Here is a 14,981-nt window from a genome sequence, read left to right as displayed (position 1 = left end):
TATTATTATTATTATTATTATTATTATTATTATTATTATTATTATTATTATTATTATAATTATTATTATTATTGTTGTTGTTGTTGTTGTTATGGATTAGCTACATAGCTAATAACTCGCCTCGCATTTATTTATAGGAGGGTCTTCAGAGATTCTATATCCGCTTTCGCCAGATGCGCAAGTGCGAGGCTATGGCCCCAGACTAGGTCATGGGCCAAATTAGAACTGATTAACTTTCTACGCCCACTGGCCAAAAGGGGGCGTGGCAAAAGGGTGTTGCCATCAGAAAAAGGTGCCTAACCTCCAAACGGATTCACGTAACAACACAAAACTTTGTACAAAGGGTGGTCATGGGCCAAGACGAACTGATTAACTTTCAACAGCCAAAAGGGGGCATGGTCATGGCTGTGGCCAATCACAAAAAGGCGCTTAATTTCCAAACGAATCCATATAACACCACGACAGAACTTTGTAGTGAAAGTGAAAGGGCAGTTTGGGGATTACAACTAGCCTACTGCAGCCTGTAGACAAAAAGGTTCTTTTGCTGGCCTGCCTGCGACCGCTGTGACCTCCCCCCCCCCACACACACACACCATATACTCTAATGGGCAGCACCCACCACTGGCCAGCCAGTAAATCAGTCAGGAATGCTGCTAAAAGGCTACTTCTGCTGCAGCGGTTTCCTGAGCTGACCACTGCACAGACCCCCCCCCCCACAGAGAACAGTGGCTTTCTCTCTTCAGGAGGTTTCTAGGTTTCAGAAAGCCAAAGATTAGTTAACAATGATTTAGTGCTACGTGTAATTGGATTTGATTTTAAATAAATAAATAAATAAATAAATAAACAAACAAACAAACAAACAAATAAATAAATAAATAAATAAATAAATAAATAAATAAATAAATAAATAAATAAATAAATAAATAAAAGCAGAGAAAGCCAGCTTGTTTGTGATTGAACATCGGTCATGAATGTTCTGACACCATCAATGGGGCTGTATAAGAAAAAGGTTAATTCATCATAAAGGACATAATGTTTGTTATTGTCTACCCCAACTACCAACAACTACTATTGTCTACCAACAACTACTTGTGAACTTCTACCGCAGTGCTAATGAAAACATCCTGACATGACAGGGTTGGTATGCCAACTGCAATCAGGCCTACTGAAAAGCTCTCCAGCAGATAGTGAACACAGCACAAGACCCATCTACCGGACTTGACCTCAATTTGACTGTGGCAGGCCGGACTCACAACATCCTTACTCCATTACAGGAAAAAGTAATGTGATTAAAGTAACGCATTACTTTACAATGCTTTACCTCCAACACTGATTTTGAAAACGTCAAAAAACATCTACTTATATATGACATGCATTGCAAAATGATTAGGGGAAATGTAAAGTAGACCAAGGCAATAGTAAACAGATTGAAACTCTAAATAGTAGCACTAGTATTCTCCTTTTAGACATCATTATTCCCCAAGCATTTCAAACAGCGGCGCCTCTTATCTGGTCTGACATACTCATGGGAAAACAGAGGCCAGGTCAAACCACATGACCAATCAATTAGCTCGCTTCCTGAGGCAAGGAGATATCAGACATGATACACTGTGCAGACCTCACAGCCAATTAGGGGCCTGGGTTCGGCCGTGGCCTCACCTGCACTCGATGAACCACTGTCGGATCTGTTCCTGCAACTCCTCCCTGATGTCGGGACCCTCCACAGCCCGGACAGACTGCTTAATGTCCAGCAGCGCCCTCTGGTACTCCACCTCGTGCTGCTCCTGGACCAGCCGCCGACCAGCTTCCATATGCCGTGCCCGGAGCTGGGCCGCGCTGGGCCCGTACGGCTCTGCAGGTAACTGAGGAACCAGAGGAATTAGAGCAGGCGTGTGGCAACGTTTTTGATATGAAGGGCCGTATTGGTAACACTTTCTCTGAAGGTCATGTCTATAATGCATTTTGAGCACATTCATAACACATTATAATGCATGTATAAGGCTTTATAAATGTTAATAATCGTGTATGGTATGATGGTAACTTATAACAAGGTTTATAAAGTACTGTATTATAAGTGTAGTAGTATAAGTTCGGCATTCAAAATGCTGCTATAACTCCATGCCAAAGTGGCAACGGTGTTTGAAACTTTACTTATAGCCAACACTGCTCATAAGTCCTCATAACTGTCTATTATGCTAAAACCTTATAGTGCTGTCACTTTACCTAAAGCTCACAAAGTCATGCTATAGCATAATTTATTATTGATGTTTATTACAATACATTATGTCCAGTGTTGTCCACCACTTATACTTGATAAACCTTGCTATAAGTTGCCATCCATGATTATAAACATGTATAGTTTTACAAAGCCTTATAAAGGCATTGTAATGTCTTATGAATGTGCTCATAATGCATTACAGACATGACCTTCATAGAAAGTGTTAGCGCTGTAGTTTTTTTATTTTCTTGTTAATCAGTGTAATGTCAACATTAAGGATAACATTAAGTTTGACTTATGACTCCACATCAAATCCAACTGATCTCTAATTGTATTCATCCATAATAGACAACGTGCACAGGAACATCAAAACAAACAGGACATCGTAATTACACAAGAAGGCTGCTACTGGTTTAACTCCGCCCCAGCAGTGGGGCCGGACCAATCAGTGTCCAGAGGCAGCTACGGGCGGGATTTAGGCGTGACGACAGCGAGAAGCGAGCCCGTGATAGACGGTGATAGACAGATGGTTCATCCAATGGGTTCTACGTAACAAACCATCTGGCAGTGACAGGTTAGCCATCCTTATGAAAACATTCACACCTGACTTGAAATCATTAACCCTACCAACCTTCCACCAATCTTGTTCATCAGCAGTAAACTTAAGATACTGCAAGCTTTCTTAGCTAGCCGGCCTGCTATTGCCCTATTGCACTCCGGCAGCATTATCAAACCCACATCCGCATTTTTCCAAGAGGGCAACGAGTACTAGCCAATCAGAGGCAGAGTAGGGCGGGTCTTAGTGGAATGCGGGTGGGGGAGAAAAAACAATCAAACTACCGTAAATAATAAGCGGCCGCGCAACTGCCAAAGACTGTGAAAGAGATGAGACCGCTCTTCATCATATCCAAGAAAATCTCTTGCACACATATACTGTAGCTAGTGTGCCATTGGTGAAGCCACCACGTGCCAATGGTGGCACACGTGCCTAAGGTTCTGACCCCTGAATGAGAGGAACCAGAGGACTCGATTTTGGTGCTGATCCAGAACTGGGATTAGGGAAATGAGGATCTTGGGGGAGTGTGGGTGTAAGAGAGGGGGGGGGGGGGGGAGCCCTCCTCTCCACCACAAACTGCTCACACTCACTCCCAGTGGAATGCATGTACTGTTGCTTTAATAAGTGATGACTTTTAACGTTGGCGTTTTCTCACTTTGGTTACATTTGTTGCATTATTCATATGCAGCAAATGGCAGGGCACAATTAGGGTGTATTATACGTGTTTAACACACACGCATGCACGCACCCACGCACACACACACACACACACACACACAACACACACACACACACACACACACACACACACACACACACACACACACACACACACACAGGAAATTAATCTGTGTTGAGGAAGTGTCATCTTGACACACAGATAATAGGGAAACTAATATTGTCTCCCACATGAATTTAACTCTGACTGGATGAACCTACTATTATGTATTTATGAGTCAGAAGAATTAAACAAAACACAACTCACTTTTTATCTACATTTTTATTTATCAAATTTAATTTAACTACTTTTGTAAGTAATACATGTATGTGTATGTACAGTATATTGTATACATTATACAAGTACTATCAGAATAAATCCACTTACATGAAAATTGAGAAATACAAAATAATTGTTTTACACACACACACGCATGCGCGCACGCACGCACGCACGCACACACAGACACACACACAAACACACACAGACACGCACACGTACGTCGTACGCACACTAGCATAGTGAATGAGAGTACCTTACCATGCCCAGAAATATCATTTCCTCTATACGCTCTCTATTGGTCTTCTTCCTCTGGCTGTAGCCACGCCACACCTACAACACAACACACACATGGAGAGAGAGAGAGAGAGAGAGTGAGAGAGAGAGAGAGAGAGAGAGAGAGGGAGAGAGAGAGAGAGAGAGAGAGAGAGAGGTTATGATGTATTGATTGTCTTTAATTCATTGTTCTTTTATTGTCTGTCGTTGTTGTCCGCCCACCTAATCCCAGTTTGCCCTCTTTTTATATTACTGATATAAATCTTCAAGACATACAGTACAGTAAATAAAGAATAACGTATTTCATCATAGTTTCACAAGTAGGCTACATAAGTACATAAGTATCCAATAAAGTAAGTACTGCAGTATCAAACTGATGCAACTTCTATAAAGGTTTATTAAGGGAAAACAACATTAATTAGTGTTTCTCTGAACATAGAATTGATTTTTGTTTCTATTGGTCCTCGTTAGCCTTATGTTTACTGACTGGAGGTCATAGGTCACCCTCCTTTTTAATTACCATTACATCACTGGCCTTATAAATCAAGTGTACTGAGCTTACTAGTGATGCAAGCAGAGATGGGAAAAGTGCACACATTCTTTACTTAAGTAGAAGTGCAGTTACTTGTGTAAAAAAAAGACTGGTAAAAGTAGAAGTCAACTTGTTTACTTAAGTAAAAGTAAAAAATGACAGGCTCTGAAATGTAATCAAGTATAAAAGTTAAAAGTATTTCTACCGGTTGTTTGTGTGCAAAGCTAAATGAACCTCACTTAAGATAAACTCTGACCAGCAACCAGTCATGTCCTTTTTTTCTTCCATTTTTCAGATTGTTTATGGCAGGTGTTCCCAAACTTTTCAGACCAAGTCCCACCATGTACCAAACCACATTTCCCAGGGAGCACTTCCACTGAGAAAAGATGATACATACTCTGGTATAAACACAAGTAGCTGTACTTCTACTTACAGTAAGTAAAGAATCTGTCTATTTTTCTCATCTCTGCACACAGGGATGCAACAGGGATGTGGTCCAGCATAACCACAGCCCATCCATCCTCCCATACGCGTGTCACCGTGGCAGCGATCACATTAGCAGATTAGCCAGGTCATGAAAACCCACACCTGAAACCCTGACTCACTTTCCCTCAAAACCCCACCCCCCACCCACCCCCACGCTCTTGTCACATGAGTCGGCGTTTGGCCTCAGGCGAGCAGGGGCCGTTGCCGCACGGCTTACAGTGAGGAAAGCTGGTTGGTAGATGGTTTTAGTTTCTGACAGCCTATGAAAAATCTATATTCCATTTATGATGTTGATGTACAAGTGATACTTCTGTGTAATCTCTCAGTCTATTTCTTTTATTTATTTATTTATTTATTTATTTATGTTTGTTTGTTTAACCTGTCATGCTATTATCTGGGTCATGTGACTTCCTCCCATTAGCTGTTGCTATTATATAGGTGAGGCCACACCCATGTTGTCTGAGTAGTGTTTAAAGATCTGAAGAAGATCTACATTGGTTGAAACATGTTGGCTTTTTCATGTTTTAGGCACTACAATAGCTAAAGCCTGTTTAAATATTTCCTTCCTCGTGATTATATTTTTATATAGAGTGCATGGATTGTCCTTTTGTTTATAGCACTATCTCCCCCCTGTTTTCCAAGAGCACCTGTGAAACAAGGATCAAATATGTCAGGTCCTGACAAATTTGATCCTTGTTTCACAATATTATAGACAGCAACCAGTCATGTCATTTTTTCTTCCTTTTTTCAGATGGTTTGCACGCACGCACGCACGCACAGACTCACAAGGTGAAAACAATAGCAGCCACACACTGTCGTGGCTAACCCATAGGCCTACCTGTCAAAGCGTAACATGAGTCTCTGTTCATCAGATTCTTTATGAGTTAGGAATCGGGTGAATCATATAAACTTGGATGATAATAAACAAATATTGAATTCTTGAAAGCCTTAGTCATACATTCCTGCACATTTTCAAATTTCAAAATACTTTTCCAGGCCTATTTTGTGACTGGCTTTGTGGATACTTGCTTTTTCAATATAATGTGTTGTTACTCAGTGAATCAGCGCTGTGTCACTCTGGATTCACCATAAGTCTCCCACTGCCTCCATATTGGTTCTGAGACAAGCTAAATTCTACTCTGATCCATCCTGGCCCGGGTACCTTCTGGATGCGTGTGGCGGCCTGCTCTGGGCTCAGGGTGCTGGGGGTTGGTCTCTTCAGGCCGTCCCGCTCTGCCTGACGGATCTCCTGCATGAACTGGGCCCTGAGGCGCCCCTGCCGCGCCCGCTCACACACCTGCAGCAGCCGCACTGCCTCCTCCACAGACAGCGCCTGCACAGACGGTGCCTGACCACAGGGGAAATGCTCATTACATAATATGTACATGATATACTGAAGTACTGATATAAGGTTTAAATGTGTTAAATATAGGCTGCCAATTATCTTGTGCTCTCATTTGTTTATATAGTCAATATACCAACCGAGCACAATTCATTTGACAATGATAGTGTATATGGATGGGGGGAAAAGATTATTGCATAGCAGTGTTGAATGTTCATCAAGACTGAAAAGACTGGATATGCGCTGAAAACCTAACGGACAAATCAACTAAAGAGGAAAGCTGCTATGAACAGTTTAATTTCACTGTAATTATGATATCATAAAATAAAAGTGAGGTGTGGACTGGATGTGCAGTGTGCTGTGGATGTAAGCTACTATGAAGCTAAATATGATATAAAAGTGTCTGTATTTCCCTGCAAGAATCTGGACAAACTGTATATTTATGTGACTTGGTAATAAGGGAGCATGTTAACGTGTAATCATCTCTCTAACCGGCTCTTGCTCAATGAGTCCGCCTTTAGCCAGGATGTGAGCGAGCATCCTCACTCTGTCTTTCAGCACGTGCATCTTCTCTCTCACAAAATAGCCTGGGATGGGTATCTCCAGGTCCTCCTGCCATGAGAAACACACACATCAACTGCAATATCCTACACCTGAAAGCATGAGAAACACACACATCAACTGCAATATCCTACACCTGAAAGCATGAGAAACACACACATCAACTGCAATATCCTACACCTGAAAGCATGAGAAACACACACATCAACTGCAATATCCTACACCTGAAAGCATGACAAACACACACATCAACTGCAATATCCTACACCTGAAAGCATGAGAAACACACACATCAACTGCAATATCCTACACCTGAAAGCATGAGAAACACACACATCAACTGCAATATCCTACACCTGAAAGCATGACAAACACACACATCAACTGCAATATCCTACACCTGAAAGCAAAAAGATGATAGAAAAGCAGAGGAAAGTCTTTGTAGCGAAACATTGCTAATACAATGAACTTCATTGTTTTGCAGTGAAGTGGACAGAGTGCTGGAGCTTTTTCCTTTGAAGAAACAAATTTGAGTCTGCTCCTTCACACCTGTCTTTAGAACTTTCAGGTGTTCACAAGCTTTAGATTCAGATTCAGACAAACCTCTATTGACAGGAATCAATTGTTGCCAAAGCATATTATTATAATAGTACAGGATAAATTAAGGTAGCATATACAGTAGATAAAATGATTGGCATTATATGAATACAAAATTAAAATAAAGAATATTCCTGATACTACGTGGACAATACTTATCATCACTGAGATGACAACACAATGAAGCAAGTACTGTATACTTGTTTTCTCCTCTCAAAGAACCACTGGGAGTCTGAGTGTGTCTGAGAGGGAACAGGGAAATTAAGAAATGCACTTTCAAATTTTGGGATGCATGTTTTTTGTCAATTTTGGACATTCTAATGGAAAGTGCTTTAGTTATTATACACTGTGTGATTATCTTCGCCAGGCGAATGGCTGGAGGGGATCATGTGTTCAGTCATGTGTGTGCGTCTGACTCCGCTTGGTTGCAGTGTTGCCAGAATGGGTGGTTTTCCACCCAAAATTGTGCTGTTTTGGATTGCATATTGTGCAGGGGGAATTGGGCTTGGGCAGGGCAGGTTATGAGAGTCACTTGTTTTGTTTTAGCAACAGTTTATCTGGCAACACTGACAACTGCTTCAGTTTGTTTTTTGGAATTAGTTTCCGCTAGTATATGGAGTGGACAGTTGGACACATGTTGGCCGGTTCTTTTTTCTGGCTTTTCTTTCACCCAGCTTTGCATGTGAAGATGACGCAAATGTGAGTCACTTTCTTTTACTCACGGTGGCTACATGTTTGGACAAATAAAGGCCAGTCTCTAGTCGAAGCTGGTTGCCATTTTTGGCTTTCATCCTTTCCAATGTAGGTTGGTGTGCAAATCTGCATGAAAGTTCTCACAAAAGAACCCGCAACACTAGCATAAACGTATGTATTGCCTGTTTTGCCTGTAAGGGAAGTCAATGTTAACCGATTTCTCCAACTCTGTTCTCCCATTAGCTGGTGTTTCCCATAGCGGTTCCCTTCAGAGTTTGGTTTCGGTTTGGCCATGGTTAGGCGTAGGTGGTGGTGATGTGCACTCTAGTGTGAGTGCACTTTTCTAGTTATAAATTAACTGTATACTCACAGGCGTCATCTTGAGGTCCAGCAGCACATCATCAAAGTAGTGAAACTCTGAGAACTCCAGCTCCACCATCTGATCCCTGAGCTCCAGGAGCCGGCCCATCACGCCGTCCAGCACGTGCCTGACCGCGCGCCTCTTCTGCGGGTGCACCAGCTGGTCGTGCACGGCCTCCAGGCTGCGGAGGATCTGCAGGTACTTGAGGTAGAAGGTGGCCAGACCCTGGAAGGCCTGCAGGCGGTCACTCTGTGGGCCGGGAGCAACGAGGGGGACCTCGTCCAGCAGGAGGTCCCGCAGAGCCCCATGAGCCGCTGCCCACATCTTGGCATAGGAGCTGAGGAGGGGAGGGGTCAGAGAAACACATTCAACCAACTAGCAGCTAGCGGCTACATGAAACTGCTCACAGCAAGGTCTGTATCTGGACTAATTCATGATTTATGGAAAGAGACATTTTTGTGTGTGCGCTTTGAGCACCACAAGCTGATGCCATCCAGTTCCATTGTACTTGAGAGAAGGCAGACATCTCTACGGCCGATATCTCCAACACTCACACCAACTTACAGCAAAACGATCTAGATGGATAAATAGCACTACAGGTAAGAGATAAAATATGTAGGTTTGATTTTGGGGTGAACTGTCTCTTTACGTAATGTGATCATACCCTTGCTTGCACACACACAAACACCTGCCAACAATAGGCTGTGAAAAAGAAGACGCCTTTGAAAATGTTTTTTTTCCTCGCCAGAATTGAGCCTAAATTTGGAGTGTTATTTAGCTACCTTCCTGACAAACTAACATGACATGGTTGGTACAAATCGATTCCTTGGGTCTTCTAGTTTCATATGATACCAGAAACTTCACTCTGGCTTTAACACTGAGCCTGCTGCAGCCTCTGAAACTAAATGTTCAAAATTGTGATGTTTCCCAAATATCATGGCCAAATCTGGCTACTCTTAGGGTTAATGTGTATGTAGAAACTGTTGTCTGTAAAAAAAAAGCAATTCTCTGGTGGACCACCAGGCGGAGCCCAGTGGTCCACGGACCACAGTTTGGGAACCAATGATTAGACCAATAGCAATGTGTGCTATTGGTCTAAAATGTCACATGACTGGTTGTGTTGACTTGTGGAAAAGCACCTCAATTTCCTCTGTTTCGTGTTGTATTGCCGTTGTTTCCATCAGAACGTTCCCTCTCTGGATAAATAAAGGCCAAACACTGATAGGTTGAAAGTCTGTGGTGTCTTTGTCATGCAGGAGACAGGCAGGTGGTCTGACTGTCCCAGCCACCATCTGATGAACACACCTGGGGAGGCAGCTCCACCCACTCTGCGCTTTACAGGTGACAATTAGCAGGGAGGTGTAAACACCACTGCTTTCCCAAGCAGGGCGAAGCACACACAGGCTGCTCGGTATCGACTGGACGGTCACATGACTCAGGAAGCAGAGAGTGCATTGGTGACTTCTGAAACTTTCCCCCCACTATGACCAAAGAATGAAGAAATTCCTCTGCATCTATTGCAGCTGAGGAATAAACTATTATTTCTGCTTCTCACAAAAGTAAGTAAAGCCGTAAGTAAAGCACAAAAGAGTTGCCTCGCTAAAATGTCAACTTTTCAGGAATTCCGAAAAAACAGCCTTATTTTCAGATATACAACTGGTTTTGAAAGAGTGTCATTAGGTCAAGGGTCAAGGATAGGGACCAATATAGGTTTATGAAGGCCAACACCCTTATCTTTGGGTTGAAACTGCCGATAGCTGATATTTTGTCCCAATTTGAAATGTCTTTGAATTGGATCATTTTCGTTAAAAAACGCCGTAGACAACCAGTGTAGTGTTAGTCTGACTGCCTGGAAGCAGGCTGCTGGTCTGAGCTCTGACATTGATGCTGACCATTTCAGTCAGAGCGGCTCCCTGCATGTCACTCTAGCTCAAATGCCTCAGCCGCTGTGAAACAACAACAACAGCAAGCTAGCGTTGCTACACGCTGAAAATGGCAAGTTTTGATGAAGATTTGGATTGTGCAATAAAGCAGACCTGCTTGGTACTTTCGGTGGATGGTTGTAAAGATAACAGAGCCTTTTCTTCCCACGCTAGACTAGTACAGCGCGAAACGAAGATAGTCTGGCAAGTGAGACTAGTGTTGATCAATATAATAAATATCTAATCAATCAGAGGGCATCATGTCCATCATATCAGAGGAGAACCACACTGACTGGACCACATCTGACAGTTAGAAAATGGCAGATACAGTATATTATTAGTCTAGATTAGAACAGTTGTTCTCAACATGGGGTCTGGGGACCACCAGGGGTTCTTGAGGGGGTTCCAGGGGGTCCCCAGCAAACTGACGAACTGTTAAACTTCAGACTGTTTACTTAATTTACAAGAAGTTGACACAATTAGAGAATGTAGAAAAATTACATCATAGTTTGTAATCTCTCTACCTATAATACATAGCGGACAGAATTATATCTGACAATAACAATATTCTCAGATTTGGGTGAGAGATTTTTTTTAAGTAAATAGAAATGGGCATGCATGGCCCTAATGTGGACTAAATTAGGGGCCCTATACATGAAAAGGGTTGAGAATCACTGGCTGTAGCCTATATGTCCCTCGTGTTGCTATGTAGATGCTTAAATAAATGTAGATGAAACAGGCCCAGGAAAAGGTAAAACGGTGCTGAGCGGTAAAACTCTTCTCCTTTCATATTGAAATGAGTCTCTTACAGAAACCCACAAGCCAAATTACCATGGCCTCCCTGCAGCAGTTTGGTCAGAGGCTGTGGGGGGGGGGGGGGGGGGCTTGGGATCAGGGGGCAGAGCAGTGAGGAGTTTGAGAGGGACCACATTTACAACCAAAAAGGAGGAGTGGGCGTGAGTAGGATTTAACCAGATACCCGGCTGGTGCCCGGCAACAAAGTCCCGAGTCAAAGAATCCTGCTGGGCTTCTTTGACTGAAACCCAGAGAAACGCAACGTCAACCAATCACAAGGCCTGCACCTGACAGGAAATGAAGGCTATAATAATATTAATATGAATAGGTGTCTGTGAGCCACACTGTATACGTGTCAGTAGCATGTGCAGAGAAACTCTGCAAGCTGTTAACATGTTGTCAGAAATGTCACCAAGAGAAAACCCACCGGGGTTTAGTTGGTTATTAAAGAAAACAATCGCCCCTAAAGCTCTTAACACCATTAGAAACAGCTGTTGGTGATGTATTTTATATGATTTTTTTTAACCCAAACCCCAACCTGCCTCTCCTGCTCCTGTAGTGAACAAACTGGTCTCTCTCATCTTCTACGATGGATTTCTCCCTGTATGGTTGAACGGTGCAAAATGGCGGCTCTAGAAAGAAACGCTCACTTTGATTCTGAGGGACTGACACCAAAACCTGATGATTTAGATTGCTGAAACACTTTCTGATATCAAACTCCACTGTAGCTTCTGGAAGGAGGACAATGTATGAAACCCATGAATAGTCATACATTCTGTCATTGTGTTACTTATGGATGGAATTATGGTGAAAATAAATTATTCGCCTTTTTTATGGGGACCCCTTGGAAGCCCCTCAAGGACCCCTGGAGGTCCACGGACCCCACTTTGAGAATGACTGTACTAAACATAATCAAAAACATCTGTCATAAAAATGTACCATTACACATTCTGTATTAAAAATACCAGCTGAAAGGAAGCATGGGTGATCTCAGATATGTGGTGAGAAAAAAACAATAAAACATGGCATTTCACACAATTCTATTGAACTAAAATAACTTCCTGAAATTCCACTTCAGTTCCAGTTGTGTTTTCCTGTAGGTTTTTGCAAATTCCGATGAGTCCATTCATTAATTCACTCCAACCCTCATAGGCCTAGTGACTGAGGACTGGGCCTCAGCTGGGCCTCACACTGAGCAAAGAGACAGACAACAGACAGCTGACTGTATGCAACTCTATAAATTCAGACAAAATCCAACTCCTGTGTGAATTCAGGCAGTAAAGTCAACAGCAAGCATGCAGCTGCAGAGAAGAGGATTATTTGAATATATAGCTCAGTGGTTCCTAATGTGGGGTCCGGGGACCACCACGGGTCCTTGAGGGGGTTCCAGGGGGTCACCAGCAAACTGATGGATTGTTAAACTTGTATTACCTCTGCCGAGGAGGTTATGTTTTCACTGCCGTTTGTCTGTTTGTCCGTCTGTTTGTTTGTTTACAGAAAAACTACTGAGCCGATTTTCATGAAACTGGGTGGAAGAGTGTAACATAGCACCTATTACATTTTGGAGCGGATTGGATACAGGTTGCATCAAGGGAGGGGGCGGGGCTAGGGAAAAGGGGCCATAGCTAAGGATAGGAAGGACTGTCTGGGTCCGAGGGGTGGGTAGGGGGAGTGGCTAGGGCTAGGTGTATCTGGGTGGTGGGAGGTGGGCGGCATGGGCAGGAAAGGGGCAGGGCTATAGGGGGCGGGGGACAGAAAGATCATCGAGGGTATTCATTCACAAGAAGTTAAAACAATTAAAGAATATACCTGCAATACAGAAAGTTGTGGAATTCTGGACAAATAAATCATATAGCAATAAAAAAAAATCTCAGATTAGGGTCTGAGGGACAAACTCCTCGAATGGGGGGTCTGTGGCCCTAATGTGGACTAAATAGGGTCCTTGAATCTGTGAAGCCGGGTTATAAAAGCCATGCCTGTCTGTTGTTATGGGAACAGCAACACAATGACTTCCTCTCGTGTTGGATTTTGATGACTATTGGGACACAGCTAGAAGCTCACATTTTATTGCCTTCCTCTTTTAAACTAACAACATATTCCAGAAAATATTCACATTAAAAGGTTAATATGTTGATCATTTGGAAAGAGAAAATACCGGTAGATAGTTCAGACCATCGACCTTTGAAAGGCCTACATGCAGTGAGACTTTTGAGAACTCGGTGTTGATGTCCAATGTCCATGCAAATCAATGTTTACCTGTGAGACATGTGTCTGCCTGGAGGAAGAGCCGGGGTGTCCACAGGAAATATCACACCGAGCTGCCTGCAAGGTGGTGCTGCCTGCCTGCCTGCCTGCCTGCTGCAGCCTCCTGTGGCGCATCAGTCGCGCTCGGCTCACATATTATACTATAGGCCTACTGATGGAAGAAAAATAGAAAATATCAAAACTTCAGTAGGCCTAGTGCATTTCTAAATAGCAAAAATGGCTCGTCATTTTTTGAAAAGGCATCTGCGGTGACATCTATTTCCATGTGAACGCTTGAGAGTAGAAACTTTTCCCCTGCCAGTCGTTTCCACTCCACTGTTTTGGCTTCTCTGTGTGCAGTGGAGCGTCTAGCAACAGGCACGCCGCGCCTGCGCACTGCGACTTGTGAGCCAGGATTTATGCCAGGGCTTTTAATTCCGAGTGGAAACTACTGTGGGCGCTGCGGCCTGTCACCATCTCTATAACCGTCCTCATGTCAACATGTTTATGCAATAGTTGAGGAAATTGCAGCATTCTCCCGCGGCTTCATTTGCGGTAGAAAATAAAAAATCAACCTGTGCGCACAAAGCGCATCATTATGCGCAAAAGGCGGCCCGCTGCTGCCCGGTGCAGCCAGCCTTTCCCCCGCCCGGTGGTCCTGCACACAATGCCGCTGTGTTATTATGAGCGCCATATGATCCGTCGTGCTAGCCTGCCTGACCGCTTTTATTCAGTGAGAATAACAGAGAGGGAATTAGAGAGGCGCTTTCTGAAATAAACTTTCCATTGTTGAAGGAGAAGAGGAAATCGAGGATTGGAGGGTTGAGATAATTTTATTTGTACCATGAGGTGGATGGATATCTGATTCAAATAGGTCTAATGTAAATCAGCCAGTCACTGAATTGAGACAGAACACGCACTGCACAATCGAGGCTATTTCCCCAAAACTATAACTTGCTGTCATGTTTGTTCAAATTATTTTGGCGGAAACTCATCCCACTTACAGTTCAAATTGATTTAAACAACACCAATTGTAGGCCCACACCCACGTCTTATTTTAACGCATTCAGCTGCACTGATAGTCAGTGTCAGTGGACATGATTGTTTTCCTAAATCTTCCTAATTCTTTATTGACATGATCTGTCAAAATGAGGGGGGGGGGCAGTTATTATATCCAATGGCTTGGCCTATGTAAGATGTAATTGTGTGCTACTATAATAATAATAATAATAATAATAGCAATGAGTCTGCAGTTTAAAAAGTTCAAAAGACATAATTACAAAATGTAATTTGATGGAGGCTACAGGTTTCATTTGATTTATTAGGCTGTGACAGCATAATAAATCTGGCTGTGCATGCACGTTTCACTCCAAAAACTAATATGCAATGTATTTATTTTAT

The 14,981-nt window shown here is 42.9% G+C and overlaps 1 protein-coding gene across 1 annotated transcript in view; it reads right to left on the bottom strand.

Moving 5' to 3' along the window:
- drc11 (dynein regulatory complex subunit 11) overlaps positions 1-13,682 on the bottom strand; it is a 91,094-nt gene extending 77,412 nt beyond the window's left edge. The window contains exons 1-6 of the mRNA XM_083632842.1: positions 13,593-13,682; positions 8,629-8,956; positions 6,900-7,019; positions 6,228-6,413; positions 4,033-4,104; positions 1,660-1,862 (exon numbers count right to left, since the gene is read on the bottom strand). Of these exons, the coding sequence (XP_083488968.1) occupies positions 1,660-1,862; positions 4,033-4,104; positions 6,228-6,413; positions 6,900-7,019; positions 8,629-8,956; positions 13,593-13,603 (920 nt within the window). The 5' untranslated portion in view covers positions 13,604-13,682. The remainder of the gene's footprint in view (positions 1-1,659; positions 1,863-4,032; positions 4,105-6,227; positions 6,414-6,899; positions 7,020-8,628; positions 8,957-13,592) is intronic.
- Positions 13,683-14,981: the final 1,299 nt, after the last annotated feature.

This window comes from Poromitra crassiceps (genome assembly GCF_964638095.1).
Source record: "Poromitra crassiceps genome assembly, chromosome: 3".
In the NCBI taxonomy this organism is placed as follows: domain Eukaryota; kingdom Metazoa; phylum Chordata; class Actinopteri; order Beryciformes; family Melamphaidae; genus Poromitra; species Poromitra crassiceps.
The sequence above is the reverse complement of the archived record's forward strand: the minus strand, read 5'-3'. Positions and strand labels throughout refer to the sequence as shown.